This window comes from Tiliqua scincoides, chromosome 3 (assembly GCF_035046505.1).
Source record: "Tiliqua scincoides isolate rTilSci1 chromosome 3, rTilSci1.hap2, whole genome shotgun sequence".
NCBI lineage: Eukaryota > Metazoa > Chordata > Lepidosauria > Squamata > Scincidae > Tiliqua > Tiliqua scincoides.
The window spans coordinates 26261324-26276900 of NC_089823.1; the positions used below are offsets into that span (position 1 = coordinate 26261324).

Below are 15577 nucleotides of genomic sequence, written 5' to 3' on the forward strand. Positions count from 1 at the left end.
TGCTACATTATCACCTTCCATTGAGTTGTAAATTCCTAGCAACTAGGAACTGCAAGCTGCTTCTGTGTTACTGTTTTAGCTTGGTTCAGGCTTTACATGTTACTAGGCCTAAACTGTACATATTCATGACAACCATTTGATACAATCTTTTTCACATGTTCATTTTTGTGACGCCACTGCTAGTTGATGGGTTTCTAGTAGGGACTTGTGGTGAGGGGGCAGTAGGTGAGGCAGAACTGCCCCAATGGAGTCCTCTGAAAAGCACCACCATAAAAGCTGTGAGTGTGCAAACACTCAAAACCCATGTACTCTTAACAGCAGCTGGAGCACTTGCATTGTGAGGGTTTGCACACTCACAGCTTCCGCAGTGGGTACACGCTTTTCGGAGGACTCTGGTGGGGTGGTTCTGCCTCGACTAACACCCCCATACCACATGTCCCTGGCTTTTAGTGATATTTAAAACAGGGCAATACAGCTTTTGGGGGGGGGCAATATTTCTCCTGCCTCTTTATTTCTATTTAGCCACCAAGTCTTTTATGGTGGCCTGCAAAAGGAACATTTAAAGCCAAACCAAAACTGAACTCATTAAAGTCATTACGGAATGTAGTTTGACAGCAAAGCTCCTGGCTGGCTGACTACAACCCTTAATCTCACGTGCTGTTGTTTTTTGGTGCTAGCCACGCTTGTGTTTATCCTCCATTGTGACATGCCTCTTCGCTCATGAATTCTTCAGCCGAGAGCTTTGGCAAACGTTCTCTTTCGCTGTGTATCCTGAGGACAATCCTGCTGATATCCCACCTAAGGACTTGTCACCTTGCATCTGTCTTCTAACTGGCTCCGGAAAGCCAGGGTAATGGATGTGCCTCTCTTATTCCACTCCCTGAGCAATTCATTACTAGTAAAATGCCACCAAATTGGAAAGAATTCAGAGAAGAGCTTCAGAACTGATTAAGGAGCTGGAAGGATTAACTTGCAGTGTACAGAAAAGATGAAAAGAACTAAATATCTTTGGCTCGACTAAATAAAAACCATGCAAGGGGGGGGGAGAGAACATAATGACTGTCTACTAGCATTTGAAGGCTATAAATATCAATGAGGCAGGAATGATTTAGAGAGGTGCCAGGTGGTATTAACTGTGTTTAGTGGTTTCACAGGATAAAATGTAAAAGGAAGTGTAGATTGAATATCAGGTAAAGAAAAACATCCTTTCAGGGAGCTGCATTTCCCTATATATTAGGCTCCAAGGAGGAATATATAATGGCCATTATGTGTTGGAATTTTAAAAGGCAGATGTTGCTGAATAACAAACAAGACTGTGCTGGACTCTGGAAATTCACGAGGAGAGCACATAATCTCTATATTCTTAAAATATATATCCTTTTAAACATAAATCATTTTTGAAATGATTGCAGTTGTGAAGCCCTGATTTAAGAACCTGCTAGGATAGAGGATGCATTTGACAGTCATTGCGAGGTGTGGAAAGTGTAGTTTGTATGCGAGATTCTATGTCCTGCATCTACTGTGAACTGTACACATCAGTGTAGGACTCAGGGCCGGCTCATCCAAGAAACCAACTGAAGTGGTTGCCTGAGGCAGCAAATTGGTGGGGAGTGTCCATCTCTCTCTGCCTACTCGATGCGGTGCCTATTTCCCCTTCACTCCCTGGATTAGGGAAGAGGAAATGTGGAGGGGATGGGAGTGCTGAGCTAGAACATTAGAGAGTAGTTGGCACATCATCAGGTAAGAGAGGCAGCATTTGGCATCCTGCCTCAGGCATCTGGAGGGAGCGACCCTGGTAGGAATGCACACAGCCCCCCCCCCAATAATCTCAGCCCAGGTTGCTCTACAGCTACTTCCATCTCAGTCATTCAAAAACTTGAGCTCTTCTTCCTTTAGGGCCCAGTCCTATGGCCTGCACCGCGCCTCCGCGGTGCGGACCACAGTTGCAAATGTGCCATAAGGCACATTTGCAGGGCTTACCACCAGGCTCCCGCCAGAGGTGGCTCAGCTCTGGCTGGTGCTGAGCCACTGCCCAGCGTGCGCCCGTGTTCTGCAGCTCAGTGGTGCCTGCAACCGCCGGGCTGCGGAACGGCAAACGGGGGGAGGACGGGGGCGTTCCAGGGGAGGAGGCCAGTGTGATGCAGGGAGGGGGCGAGGAGGCCAGTGTGACGCGGGGAGGGTGGCGTGCCAGAGGCATGCCTGGGGGTGGGTGGGAGGAGGATCTGTGGAGCTCCGCTCCGCAGGATCCTAGGCATTTGTGGAGGCTGCGTGCCTTACACGAGCACCTTTACTTTAGCAGCGCCCTTTGGGCGCCGCTAAAGAGAGTAGCCCCATTGCGGGGCTGCCTCCCTTACCCGGGGGAAGGGGACGAATGTCCCCTACTCCCAATGTGCCTCCCACGGTAGCGCAGGAGGCGCTGGATTTAGTGGCAGCCCTCCTGGTGCCGTCGAGCGGGGGCGCCCCCGGGCAGCTCAGGATTGGGCTGCCCGTTAGGATTTGGCTGTTAGTTTGTCATCTCCACATACATAATGGGGTCCTTTTCATCTCCACATACATAATGGGGTACTGCAATGTGAGGTACTGGTGATTGTGGACAATCGGGTTCACCCTTGTTATGCTCTTGTGTGTTTCCTTAAGTGAACAAGGACAATTCAGACATCCATTAGGTATGTTGGAGACTTTTTTTTTTTAAGTCAGGCTGAAAAACTGTAATTCAGACTTTGAGAGTCAGTTCTCCAGGCTGATTGCTGATAGGTAGGATTGCTTCCCACACACCCATTACTTTTTTCCATACTGTCCCAGTAATATTTGAACTTGGAAGATCACATGGGAAGGGTTGATCACATACAGTCAGTTCTTGTTATCCGCTAGGGTTAGGTTCCTGGAAAACCTAGTGAATATTGAATTAGCAGATACCAAATCACTGAGGGCACAATCCTAGCCAGGTCTACTCAGAAGTAAGTCCTATTTTGTTCAAAGGGGCTTACTCTCAGAAAAGTGTGGTTAGGATTGCAGCCTGAGCCTATGGGAAAAATTGGGTTAGGTTCCAGGAGACCCTCTTCATCATGCATTCTATGAACTTTATGAACTGGAATCTTAATTTGAAGTGTATGGGCTGGGAGATAGTGAGGACTCATCAACATCTCCAGAAAATGTTGCCCAAGATAATGAGGCAAGTTTGGAAGTGGACACAAATGTGCCTAATGATTCTTCATGGGCCAATATCAATGCAAATCTGATGTGGCATGCACAAAGTATTTGCAGATAAGAGAACAGAGTGGAAGGTAATGAGAGGTAGGTGACAATTCAGCCCCTTGCAGATAAGTGAATTTGTGGATAGTGGATTTGCATATAAAGAGAACTGACGGTAGTTACCTCCTACACAAGGGCCATTTGCATTAAGGAGCCATTCCACAGTCAGACTTTAGCAAGGCAGCATGTATGGGTAGCAACCTGTACTTAAAAAAAAATATTATTCTGTGATTTCCTTGATGGCTTGACCCACCCTGGCCTTCATATGTTCCTTAGCTGTTCTGCACAGAGGTGACACATATAAGCAACTCTGCTTGCTTCTTTCTTACTGCAACCTTTCATAAAAGTTACCATGCAGTTTATTTTTTTAAAGAAACATTTTTGATTATTTTACTAGAAATTGGATGCTTCAGCTTTGTGTGCTTTAATAAGAGCTATTGAAATGAGATGATCAGTTATTCTGAGCATCATAAGCCTTTCATAGTTCAAGGAATCACAAATTCTTCTTAAGAGAACCTGGGGCACAGAGCACAAGGCTCACCGGGAGAGTAAAACATAGCTGCTATATTCTGAGGAGAGCTGCCTGGAGGGACTGAGGTTAGCATTTTGATGTCCAAATGGAACTTTGTCTTGACTGTTTTGGAAACAGAGGTACCACGGGAAGGGGAGGGAATCCTGGAACTAGACAGCTGCAGGAGCACAGCAAGCTAGCAAGTTTTTAACCCGAAATATCTATCATTGCCTTAAGATCATATTCACTACATTTAACTTCCAGTATACAGACATTTTGTCTTAGCAGTGCCCTTGAAATTCTGATTGCATATGTGAGGCAGGTAAAAAGATTCTTGTGCCTTGGCCTCTGTAATGTGCAGCCTCCTGTTTTCAGAAAACATGGAGCGATGTTCAGTGTTCAAAATTTATTTGAAAATAAAAAACACATCCATCATACACTGGGATGCCAAAAGCAGGATGACGTATTGTGTGGTCAGTTCTTGTTGTTATCACTTGGACAGCTGTGTTGCTGCTGTCAATCCCGACTCCTTAGTCTCGTCCAGGAAGAGCCAATTGTAAAGGAGAAAGAGATTCTGCATCTTGTGCAGAGAGCCAAGGGGATTGCCCATCCTGAATGCAATTGTTTTCTCGTTATTTCTGGTAGTGTGGTTGATAACCACCAGTAACTTGTTTTTACTACTGCTTCCTCATTCCCCTCTCCCCAATATCCCTTGGCATTTCCAGTCAGTGTAGGAAGAACATAGACTGCAGGTGTCCTCTGGTATTCATGGGGATAGGTCCCTGAATTTCAGATTCCTGAAACCTGTCATGATTGCGAGGGAGGGAATTTGCGAGCCAGGGATAAGTGAAACCATGGGTATGGGACTCACAAATATGGGGGAGGGGACGTATGTATTTAGAGATACCAGGGTATAACCTGGAGATTGATATTGTTGCTTATATGTATTCTAAAGCAGGGATGAGGTTAGGATAGGGCAGGTCTACTCTTATAGGATTTACCTCTGTGTAGACAAGTATAGGATTGCACTGTTTGTCAAGGTACATGTTGTAGATCTCTCTTCCAGCGCAATCCTAACATGTCTACTCAAACACAAGTCTCATTATGTTCAGTGGGGCTTATTCCCAGGAAAATGTGTTTAGGATTGCAGCCTTAATTGGGTAATAAAGTCGTGGCCAGAGTTTCATCCATTGAAACTCTGTTCTTGTCTCGTCTTGGGTACAATATAACTATTGCATCTCTGTGGATAACTTTTACCTCCCCTGAATGTTGATGCTATTTTTCTTCTTCATTTATGTCTCTTCATTGTAAGTGCATTTCTGTTTATTACTGGAGCAGGTTCTTGCTGCTCCTGCTAGAGTGGAAGGCAATGGGGTTCACATGTTCTGGTTGCTTCTAGTTTAATCTGCTTTCATCTTTGGGTTTACTGAGCAGTGAGCATCCATCTTCATCTTTCCCTTTTTCCTGAAATCAGCATTCTGCTTTGCATTTTTAGAAGATGTGCTTCACTGATTCTATGTTTCAGTGGATTCTGCAAATCATGTAATGATAGTCATACATCATTTAGTTTGCATAACATGGCAGCTCTTTGGGCTGGCTGTTTGGCTGTGTGCTTCTAAGTCGTACTCCTTACCTCCGGAGATTACCGGAAACCAATTTTCTGACAACAGAGAAGGGGGGAGGCTGTTGCTGGTTTGCAAGTTTCTATTTACTGAATTACCCTTGAGAAATCCTTCACACGCTTTAAACAGCAGTGTTAAGAAAAAAACCAGTGAGCTATCAAAAATGGAATCGCATCAAACTTGTGCTGTCTGTTCATTAGCGTGAACCATGATTTTCCATGCTGAATTATGGACCTTTAAATATTTTACATAGGAAATAAAAGAAAATAGAGTGAATTTTAAGACCTGACAGCTCAAGGTAGAAAAGTTCATCGGAATAGTTTTCTGACAAGTACATTCATGTGTTTTGTTTTAAGATGAGCTAATTTGCATCATTTAGGACAAAGGTTTTAGCACTGGAACCCACTTTTTAGAATAACAATCTGTAGGGATCCACCGGAAGTGATGTCATTGACCTGGAAGGGATGTAATGGCTGGAAGCGATAGCATCAATTTACACTTCAAACCTAAGCCACAATTAGCCAAAGTCCCAATACACAGCACACTTGTGCTATTATTTTGCATAGCTCGGAATGCAAACATTCCAGCTCAGAAGTCAAAGCGGAACACGGATCCTTCTCCAATCACACAGCCTTCCTTTCCAGCATCCCACCTTTCCACCTATTCAGGGAACAGCAAGGACCATGCTTTTCTCCCACCAGTAGCCTGCCTTGTCCAGCAGCTCTGTACCCTGTATTTTCAGCTCTTTATTTTAAATGGCAGCTGAGCTAGGTACTACACAACCCACTTGAAATTGACTCATGACCCACTGAGTGGGTCCCACCCCACAGTTTGAGAAATGCTGGTTTAGGAGTTTGCTTATCACTTAAACTGGAGCTAGTACTTTAAAGTACTGATATAGGCTGTGAGCCAGGAAGTTCCTGGTTCCAACCTTGCTGCAGCTATGAACTCAGCTGAAAAGATTAGGAAACCTGCCATCCAGTGTACACTCAACAAGAAGCTGTGTTCCATCAAGGCTGCCTGCATGATACACATACTTTCCATAGTTATCTTTGACATTTTAGGTGTATCCTTAAAACATTTTAGGGTGGCACAGCATCATCTGTGCTATGCATATCTAAATTAAAATAGCAACTGCAGAGTGGGGAATCATATAAGATGAAACTGTGGCATGGGCTGGGGGGGGTTAACTCTTTGCATGCCTGCAGTTTTTCCACTTGAAAATCCATCCTGAAGCTGCTGTTTTCCAGTGCCAGTCCAGCTGTACTGATGGGGCATGCATTGCATCCTGCAGTGGGGGGAGGCAGTCATGGAGGCCTCCTCAAAGTAAGGGAGCATTTGTCCCCTTACTGCATTGCTGCTGCATTGCGGTTGCATCAGCTCTGGAAAGTTGGATAGGATTGGGCCCTTCCCCTTGTATTGTGGATATGGGCATAATGCCCTAGATTTAGTATGCTACTTAGGAGTATTTGATGCCTAGGCTTGTTAAAGCTCTTGTCTCTCTAGTCCACACATTTGTAACCCCAACTGTATATCTTTAACAAACCCTCAAACTTGGGACAGCTGGGGTTGGAGAATGGCCTAAGGAAGCCTTCTTGCCCCATTGTGCCTTCCTGCCTCACTCTTTTGCTACAGGGAGGGAGCGGATTGTGTCAGTGTTCCTCTCTTAGCAGTGATGAAATTAGGCAGGGCAGATCATTCATGCCATTACTGTGCTCCCCTTCCTGGCCATTGAAAGGTGGCAATCCTCCCTGTCCTGGGTGGCTCCTGCCTCAGGGAGGCAGAAAAACCAGTGCAGCTGCTCTTGATAGGAATTGATGGCAGCTTGACAAAGAGACGAAGTAACGTGATGGCAGGGCCAACACAATACCTCCTGATGTCTTAAGTGGCATGTCAAGTGTTGCCTTCCTTACCCAATGATGTGCCATCCTCTACTCCTCCCATTCTTCAGTGTTCTAACTCAGCACTCTCTTCCTCTCCACATTTCTTCTACCTCTCTGTTGCCCACTTTCTTTTCCAATCCAGGAAGTGGAAGGAGAAGGAGGAGCAATGGTGGCTGGTTGGCTGGCAAAGATGTGCGCCCCCTACTATCCGCTGCCTTAGGCAACTGCTTCATTTAGCCTCATGGATGGGCCAGCCCTGCATGACATGACTGGTAACTGTGAGTTCACTGGGACCCTAGTCCATTGCAATGATTTCTTCCTTCATCAATACAGCTTTGATCTGGTCTTTAAAACCAGATTGAACATCCTGGACTGATAAATGTGAACTCTTATATGACTAAGGGCCCAATCCTATCTTGCACTGGAACAGGTAGGCCAGCAGGCCTGCTCTGTATTCAGGGCAAATTCTGGGCCGACAGGAGCCGAGGGGCATCCGGTTCGGGACTCCTCATCCCTATGGGATGAGGATGGGGAGGTTAGAGAACAACAAGACAAAGGCAGAGTAGGAGAAGAAATTGGGAAAGGTAGGGTGATGGGATGTGATAGACGGTTTGGTACAATGAGAGGATGTGGGACAAAGGAGCGAATAAGCAGCGCATCCTGGGGCATTCCATGTATAAATGCTTTTATGCGAATGCCCGAAGTCTACGAGCAAAGGTGGGAGAACTGGAATGTCTGGTGACAAGGGAAAATATTGACATAGTGGGCATAACGGAAACCTGGTGGAATGCGGAGAATCAGTGGGATACCGCAATCCCGGGCTATAAACTCTACAGGAGGGACAGGCAGGGGCGTGTTGGAGGTGGGGTGGCCGTTTATGTTAAGGAAGGGATAGAATCCAGCAAAGTAGAGATTGAAGGTGGGTCTGACTCCACTGTAGAATCTCTGTGGGTTAAATTACCAGGCTTGTGCAGCGATGTAGTACTGGGGGCGTGCTATCGTCCTCCAGACCAGAAATCGGATGGGGACCTTGAAATGAGGAAACAGATCAGGGAGGTGACAAGGAGGGACAGGGTTGTAATCATGGGGGACTTCAATTATCCTCATATTGACTGGGTCAATTTGTGTTCTGGTCACGATAAGGAAACCGGATTTCTTGATGTGCTAAATGACTGTGGCTTAGATCAGCTAGTCACGGAGCCCACCAGAGGACAGGTGACTCAGGATTTAATATTGTGCGGTACGCAGGACCTGGTTAGAGATGTAAACGTTACTGAGCCATTGGGGAACAGTGATCATGCTGCAATCCGTTTTGACGTGACGTTGGGGGAAGAATACCAGGCAAATCTCTAACAAAAACCCTTGACTTCCGACGGGCAGACTTCCCTCAAATGAGGAGGCTGGTTAGAAGGAGGTTGAAAGGGAGGGTTAAAAGAGTCCAATCTCTCCAGAGTGCATGGAGGCTGCTTAAAACAACAGTAATAGAGGCCCAGCAGAGGTGTATACCGCAAAAAAAGAAGGGTTCCACTAAATCCAGGAGGGTGCCCGCATGGCAGCCAAGCTAGAGAGGCTGTGAAGGGCAAGGAAGCTTCCTTCCGTAAATGGAAGTCTTGCCCTAATGAGGAGAATAAAAAGGAACATAAACTGTGGCAAAAGAAATGTAAGAAGGTGATAGGGGAGGCCAAGCGAGACTATGAGGAACGCATGGCCGGCAACATTAAGGGGAATAATAAAAGCTTCTTCAAATATGTTAGAAGCAGGAAACCCGCCAGAGAAGCGGTTGGCCCTCTGGATGGTGAGGGAGGGAAAGGGGAGATAAAAGGAGACTTAGAGATGGCAGAGAAATTAAATGAGTTCTTTGCATCTGTCTTCACGGCAGAAGACCTCGGGCAGATACCGCTGCCCGAACGGCCCCTCCTGACCGAGGAGTTAAGTCAGATAGAGGTTAAAAGAGAAGATGTTTCAGACCTCATTGATAAATTAAAGATCAATAAGTCACCGGGCCCTGATGGCATCCACCCAAGGATTATTAAGGAATTGAAGAATGAAGTTGCAGATCTTTTGACTAAGTTATGCAACTTGTCCCTCAAAACGGCCATGGTGCCAGAAGATTGGAGGATAGCAAATGTCACGCCTATTTTTAAAAAGGGAAAGAGGGGGGACCTGGGAAATTATAGGCCGGTCAGCCTAACATCCATACCGGGTAAGATGGTGGAATGCCTCATCAAAGATAGGATCTCAAAACACATAGACGAACAGGCGTTGCTGAGGGAGAGTCAGCATGGCTTCTGTAAGGGTAAGTCTTGCCTCACGAACATTATAGAATTCTTTGAAAAGGTCAACAGGCATGTGGATGCGGGAGAACCCGTAGACATTGTATATCTGGACTTTCAGAAGGCATTCGACACGGTCCTTCACCGAAGGCTACTGAAAAAACACAGTCAGGGAATTAGAGGACAGGTCCTCTCATGGATTGAGAACTAGTTGAAGACCAGGAAACAGAGAATGGGTGTCAATGGGCAATTTTCACAATGGAGAGAGGTGAAAAGTGGTGTGCCCCAAGGATCTGTCCTGGGACCGGTGCTTTTCAACCTCTTCATAAATGACCTGGAGACAGGGGTGAACAGTGAGGTTGCAAAGTTTGCAGACGACACCAAACGTTTCCGAGTGGTGAAGACCAGAAATGATTGTGAGGAGCTCCAGAAGGTTCTCTCCACACTGGCAGAATGGGCAACAAAATGGCAGATGCGCTTCAGTGTCAGTAAGTGTAAGGTCATGCACATTGGGGCAAAGAATCAAAAGTTCACATACAGGCTGATGGGTTCTGAGCTGTCTGTGACAGATCAGGAGAGAGATCTTGGGGTGGTGGTGGACAGGTCAATGAAAGTGTCGACCCAATGTGCGGCGGCAGTGAAGAAGGCCAATTCTATGCTTGGGATCATTAGGAAAGGTATTGAGAACAAAACGGCTAGTATTATAATGCCGTTGTACAAATCTATGGTAAGGCCACACCTGGAGTATTGTGTCCAGTTCTGGTCGCCGCATCTCAAAAAAGACATAGTGGAAATGGAAAAGGTGCAAAAGAGAGCGACTAAGATGATTACGGGGCTGGGGCACTTTCCTTATGAGGAAAGGCTACAGCGTTTGGGCCTCTTCAGCCTAGAAAAGAGACGCTTGAGGGGGGACATGATTGAGACATACAAAATTATGCAGGGAATGGACAGAGTGGATAGGGAGATGCTCTTTACACTCTCACATAATACCAGAACCAGGGGACATCCACTAAAATTGAGTGTTGGCAGGTTAGGACAGACAAAAGAAAATATTTCTTTACTCAGCGTGTGGTCGGTCTGTGGAACTCCTTGCCACAGGATGTGGTGCTGGCGTCTAGCCTAGACGCCTTTAAAAGGGGATTGGACAAGTTTCTGGAGGAAAAATCCATTATGGGGTACAAGCCATGATGTGTATGCGCAACCTCCTGATTTTAGAAATGGGTTATGTCAGAATACCAGATGCAGGGGAGGGCACCAGGATGAGGTCTCTTGTTATCTGGTGTGCTCCCTGGGGCATTTGGTGGGCCGCTGTGAGATACAGGAAGCTGGACTAGATGGGCCTATGGCCTGATCCAGTGGGGCTGTTCTTATGTTCTTATGGGGTCATCCTGAAGCAAGGGGAAACTTTTCCTTTACCCCAGGGAGAGCCACAGTAGCCCAAATGGGGCGATTCAAATCTATGCCACCTGACAATGTGGTGCAAATCCAAACAGGCTGGGACTGCACTGGGCTGCCCAGGAACAGGGTCAGGATCTGACATAAGTGCCAGATCCTGGCCCTGGATCCCACTCCCCACCCGTCCCACAGTTCTAGCCACCACCTGCCTTCCGCCCACCCTGCAACGCTTCCTTTCTGCCTCCTCCCCACACCCCCAGACGTCTGCACTGGCGGAGCTTGGCTGATGCAACTCACCTGTCCCCATAGGGGTCTGCATCGGCAGGCTGGTACATGTCCGTGCGCTGGCCTAACTCCCCGTATGTCAGTGTGAAAGTGCTTTACGGCACTTTTGCAACAACAATGGGGTGGTGGAAGGGACTTGTGCCAATCCATCTACCTCTCAGGTTTGCATAAGTGGTTGTGAATGAGAACATTTTAGGATCACTGTCAATGATAATACTCTTGTGAATAAATGGTTGCCACCATGCATAAGATTTCTGGAAGGTTTGAGGTGAATCAAAATGATATGGTTTTAATTTATTATACCCATGCCTGACAGCAAAGATTGTTTCAGAAAAGGTTCCATTTCTACGAATGTTCTCTCATAATGGAAGCTGCCTCCCCCAACACAATTTTCTCTTCAAAATACCTGTTGAGTCATTGAGATTGCATTTCCATCCTCTCCGTTTATTTTTGTTTGGAATAGAATTAATAACATGTTCTTGTAATGGGAACATTAAAAAAAAATACAGTAGTTACACAAATCTTTAATTATGTGTGATGTTATGAGCGCATTCCTATACGTATTTATTTGGGAGTGAGCACCAGTGAATTTAATGGGATTTACTTTCAGATAAATATTTATGAGATCAAACTGTAATGATTAAATGCTCAGAAAGGAGAAAAATGTTTTTTTTAAAAAAAAGATTTTTATAAAATTGGGGCAAAAGATTAGTTTTTGTCTCGGTGAATGTTCATAAAAACCTTTCCCCCCCCCCCAAAAAAAAACACCAATCTCATGATGTTTACTCAGAAGTAAGTTCCAGTTACTCCTTTGGGCTTACTCTCAAGTAAGCATGCCTAGGATTCTGACCCACTGTCTTCTATCCCAGTCTTAGAAACCACTATTTATATTTTTAACATTTCAGACTTGCATGATTTTTCGTCAGGTCTAGTTTGGCTCTTCGTCCCTGGAAAATATTATAGATAAGTAGCAATATATTTTAGCTGTAACTATGATGGAACTGATTGCAAAAGCTGGATGAGCTTTTCACAGCAAACACATTTCATTTTAATGCCCAGACACTGAATTGTGGCTTAAAGATCCTGATTGTGGAGTTGTGCTTGTGCGTGTCAAAGCCAGGGATAATTTTTGCTGCGAAGATTATTGTCCTGGATTGCTTTTCTGACCTTGTCACCCTTCTTGGAGAATCCCTTCAATTGGTTCCCCTTTTAAGTCACACTCAGATGCAGTGTGGCTGACCTTAACTTTCAGGTCTCTCATACTTAAGCTACTATCAGATCATGCTGTCAGCAGCCACATTAACTCCACTTCTAGTTCCACCATTTACTGGCCATTAGTTTCCCTCCTAGTGACTTTTTTTTTTTTTTTGCTCTGGCTTATGTTTGAAACAAAATCCTTAAGAAGAGGCATTACAGAAACACACCAAGCCTTTCAGTATCTGTTACCTTTTTGTTGGAGATCCTTAACTTATTTTGATCCTTTTTCAAGTGTTCAGAAACATTGTTTGGATAAATCCAATTAAAATAGAATTTCTTCCTCACCCCCAAATATTTTGGCTAAACAACGGTGTCTCCTTTTTACCTATGGTTGTATCCATATGTCAGTGAGGTCAGGTTTTACAAAAACTATCACAGGGAAAGACTCTTCCTTGATCTTCCTCTTTGTTTTTCATATAGTACTCTTGTGTTTAATTCACATTTAAACAAATCACACACACACACACACACACACACACACACACACAGGGGGGAACTATGTTTAAAATATTCAAGGTGTCTTTAAATTCTGATGAAGACTCCATTATTTTAAGAATTAGCTTGACAAGTGTAGTAGTATATTATGATGATTATTATTAATAATAATTTTAAGCACTTATACTAATTAAGTATTGAATATAAAGCAAAAAAGAAGCCACACATCCTACTCTTCATGAGGATTGCCGGGGGGGGGGGGGGAGCAAACACCATGCCAGGCATGTAGCTTCCACTTCCTCATTACTAAATCATAAACAGAAAATTAAAATAGGGCTGAAGTCCTAAATATGTTTACCGTACTTGAAAGTTAATTCCATCAAAACCAGTTGATTTAGTTCAGAAAACATAATATGTTTAGGATGGAAGTAGTAATACAAAATGTTCCATTCAGAAATTTAAGGTGGGACAAAACACCTGCTGTCGAGCTTATAGGAGAAAAATGCGAGAAGGACATGGTTTTGGCAAAAGAAGAGGAGAAAGATCAGCTGTGAATGTCAAAGAGAAAATATTGTTTTGAATACTTTCAACAGAATCCTAGGAATTTCTACTTAGAAATCATTCCCAATATGTGTATAGAATTGCAATCTGAGGCCTTAGTCTTATCTTCCACCAGCCCATCAATGCATATGTAGTGTGTGCCTCCCTGATGCAACTTATGGTGGGAGGGGGCAGCTGCAGAGGTTTCCTCAGGGGAACGGAATTTAATTCCTTTATCCTGGAGAAAGTCTCCACTTTCTCTTTTCTGAATGTGGGTTTCCTCAGTTTAGCACCAGATATTTTGGAGAGGAGAGTAAGGGAGAGAGATGGAAGAGGATTCAGATATGGCTTCACAAAATTGTGGCCCCTCTCATCTCTCTTCTGCCTCCCTCTCTGCCCAGAAACACCTCGGTTCCTCCCCCTCCCTTCCCAGTCCCTCCCACCATCATCTTGCCTGGCACTGGCGGACATTGACCTTTCTGCTGCAGCTGCCAGCAATAGTGCTGGCAGCCTTGTTATACTGGCCAACAAGTGCAATGTTGTTGCACAACCCACACCAGATCAAGCAGTTCCACCTGGTAGCAGAATGTATGTTCTGCTGGTGGAGTTTTTCAGATAGGATTGGGCTGTCAGTCACAAAACAGAAAAAGCCAGATGAATGCCAGGAAATAAAGGGAGAACACGTGCAATTAGGATTTAGAGAATGTTACTGTAATTGGGTGCCACCTACCTGTCTTAACTAGCTCATATGTGTGGGTTCAGCCTGAAAGTAGCATATTTTAGTATCTGGCTCTTTCTACAACCTGTAGCATGGTAAGGAACTTCTGGATCACAGCCATCGGTTTTTTTCATAGATTTAGTTTTTTTGCACACAGAGGAGGTCCCCAAGTATTTCATACAGTACACTAATTGGGTGTATTTACACAGCTATTTATCCCAACAAGCACAAGACAACTACATTTGAAAATAATTAAATGCTAATTTATTAGCAGAGTGCATGAGTGCAGAGTATGATGTTCTAGTAAGAGAGAAGAATGTCAAAGCAAGAAATAAAAAAGTCAAAGTGAGTATCAAGTATATGAGAACAAAAGAAGCAATTATTTCACCTAAATGGAGCCTTTTTTCAAGTGACATATAAATTTCCAGGCTCGTTATTTTTAAGAAAAACGTAAGTATGATGGAATTCAATGACACAAATATAGACCTAATAAGGATTAGCAAAAACCACTTAGGAGGAAAGATTAAGGGAATTTAACACATTCATATCTTCTGGAAAGAAGACGCAGGAGGATAATATAGAAATCCCTTAATATAATACCTTGCTTGGGGAGGGGGTACACATTAGGAGGTGGAAATGCTGGGAAAAAAGTCTGTTACAGGAGAGATCATTAGAAAAATGTATAGGACCTGAAGTGCCATTATCTGGACTGCCAAATAATGTGGCAAAGAATATACTGAATATACTGAATATACTGAATATATATTTAAGAATAGGTTATCTTAAAGCACTGTAAAGAAAGAATGATCTACCAAATGGTTCCACATTACTCAAGGGATTACCTGACCTGAAAAGTGCACTCCATTTTAGTGATATTGATGAATCTCGCAGTCTGAATGTTCACTTCTCATACTTTTTAAATTACAAGTTGAGTACCCTTACCCTGAATGGCTTATTCTCTTCGTCATTAATAATGAGACACATTTCACACTGTAAGATGTCCTAGTTTTGTGCCTCTGTAGTCAGTGTTCATCAGATCAGGGTGACTAACCTTGCAGCCACTGTTGGTGAGTGCCCACACCTTGCTTACTTGAACCCCCCCTTGCTCAGAGCTAAGGTGGGCAGTATGTTTGCCACTTGATAGTGTCTCTTGTGTCTGTGGTCTGGAGAATAATATTAGTCAGGGGAAAGTGGACCCCAATCCAGATCAGGACTATAACAAGAGGAAGGAGTATTTTGACTCTTCCCCCCCCATACTATTTTCATGCCAAAAGTTATTTCCCTGAAATTTCTATTTCCCTCTGTAAAAAGCACTGCAGCAAATAGCCGCTTCAGAGGACAGTGGAAAAATGACATTTGCAGAAGAATCAAAAAGGCAGTCCAGTCCAGATGGTCTCCACTGTATC

The 15577-nt window shown here is 44.4% G+C and overlaps 1 protein-coding gene across 2 annotated transcripts in view; it reads left to right on the forward strand.

Annotated features, from left to right (window-relative positions):
* MTUS2 (microtubule associated scaffold protein 2) overlaps positions 1-15577 on the forward strand; it is a 226106-nt gene that overhangs the window by 69323 nt on the left and 141206 nt on the right. The window contains exon 4 of one of the 2 annotated variants that reach the window (XM_066619698.1): positions 11874-11886. The exons of the other annotated variant lie outside the window; for it this stretch is intronic. Coding sequence (XP_066475795.1) covers positions 11874-11886 — 13 coding nt within the window. The remainder of the gene's footprint in view (positions 1-11873; positions 11887-15577) is intronic. 2 annotated transcript variants of the gene reach the window in all.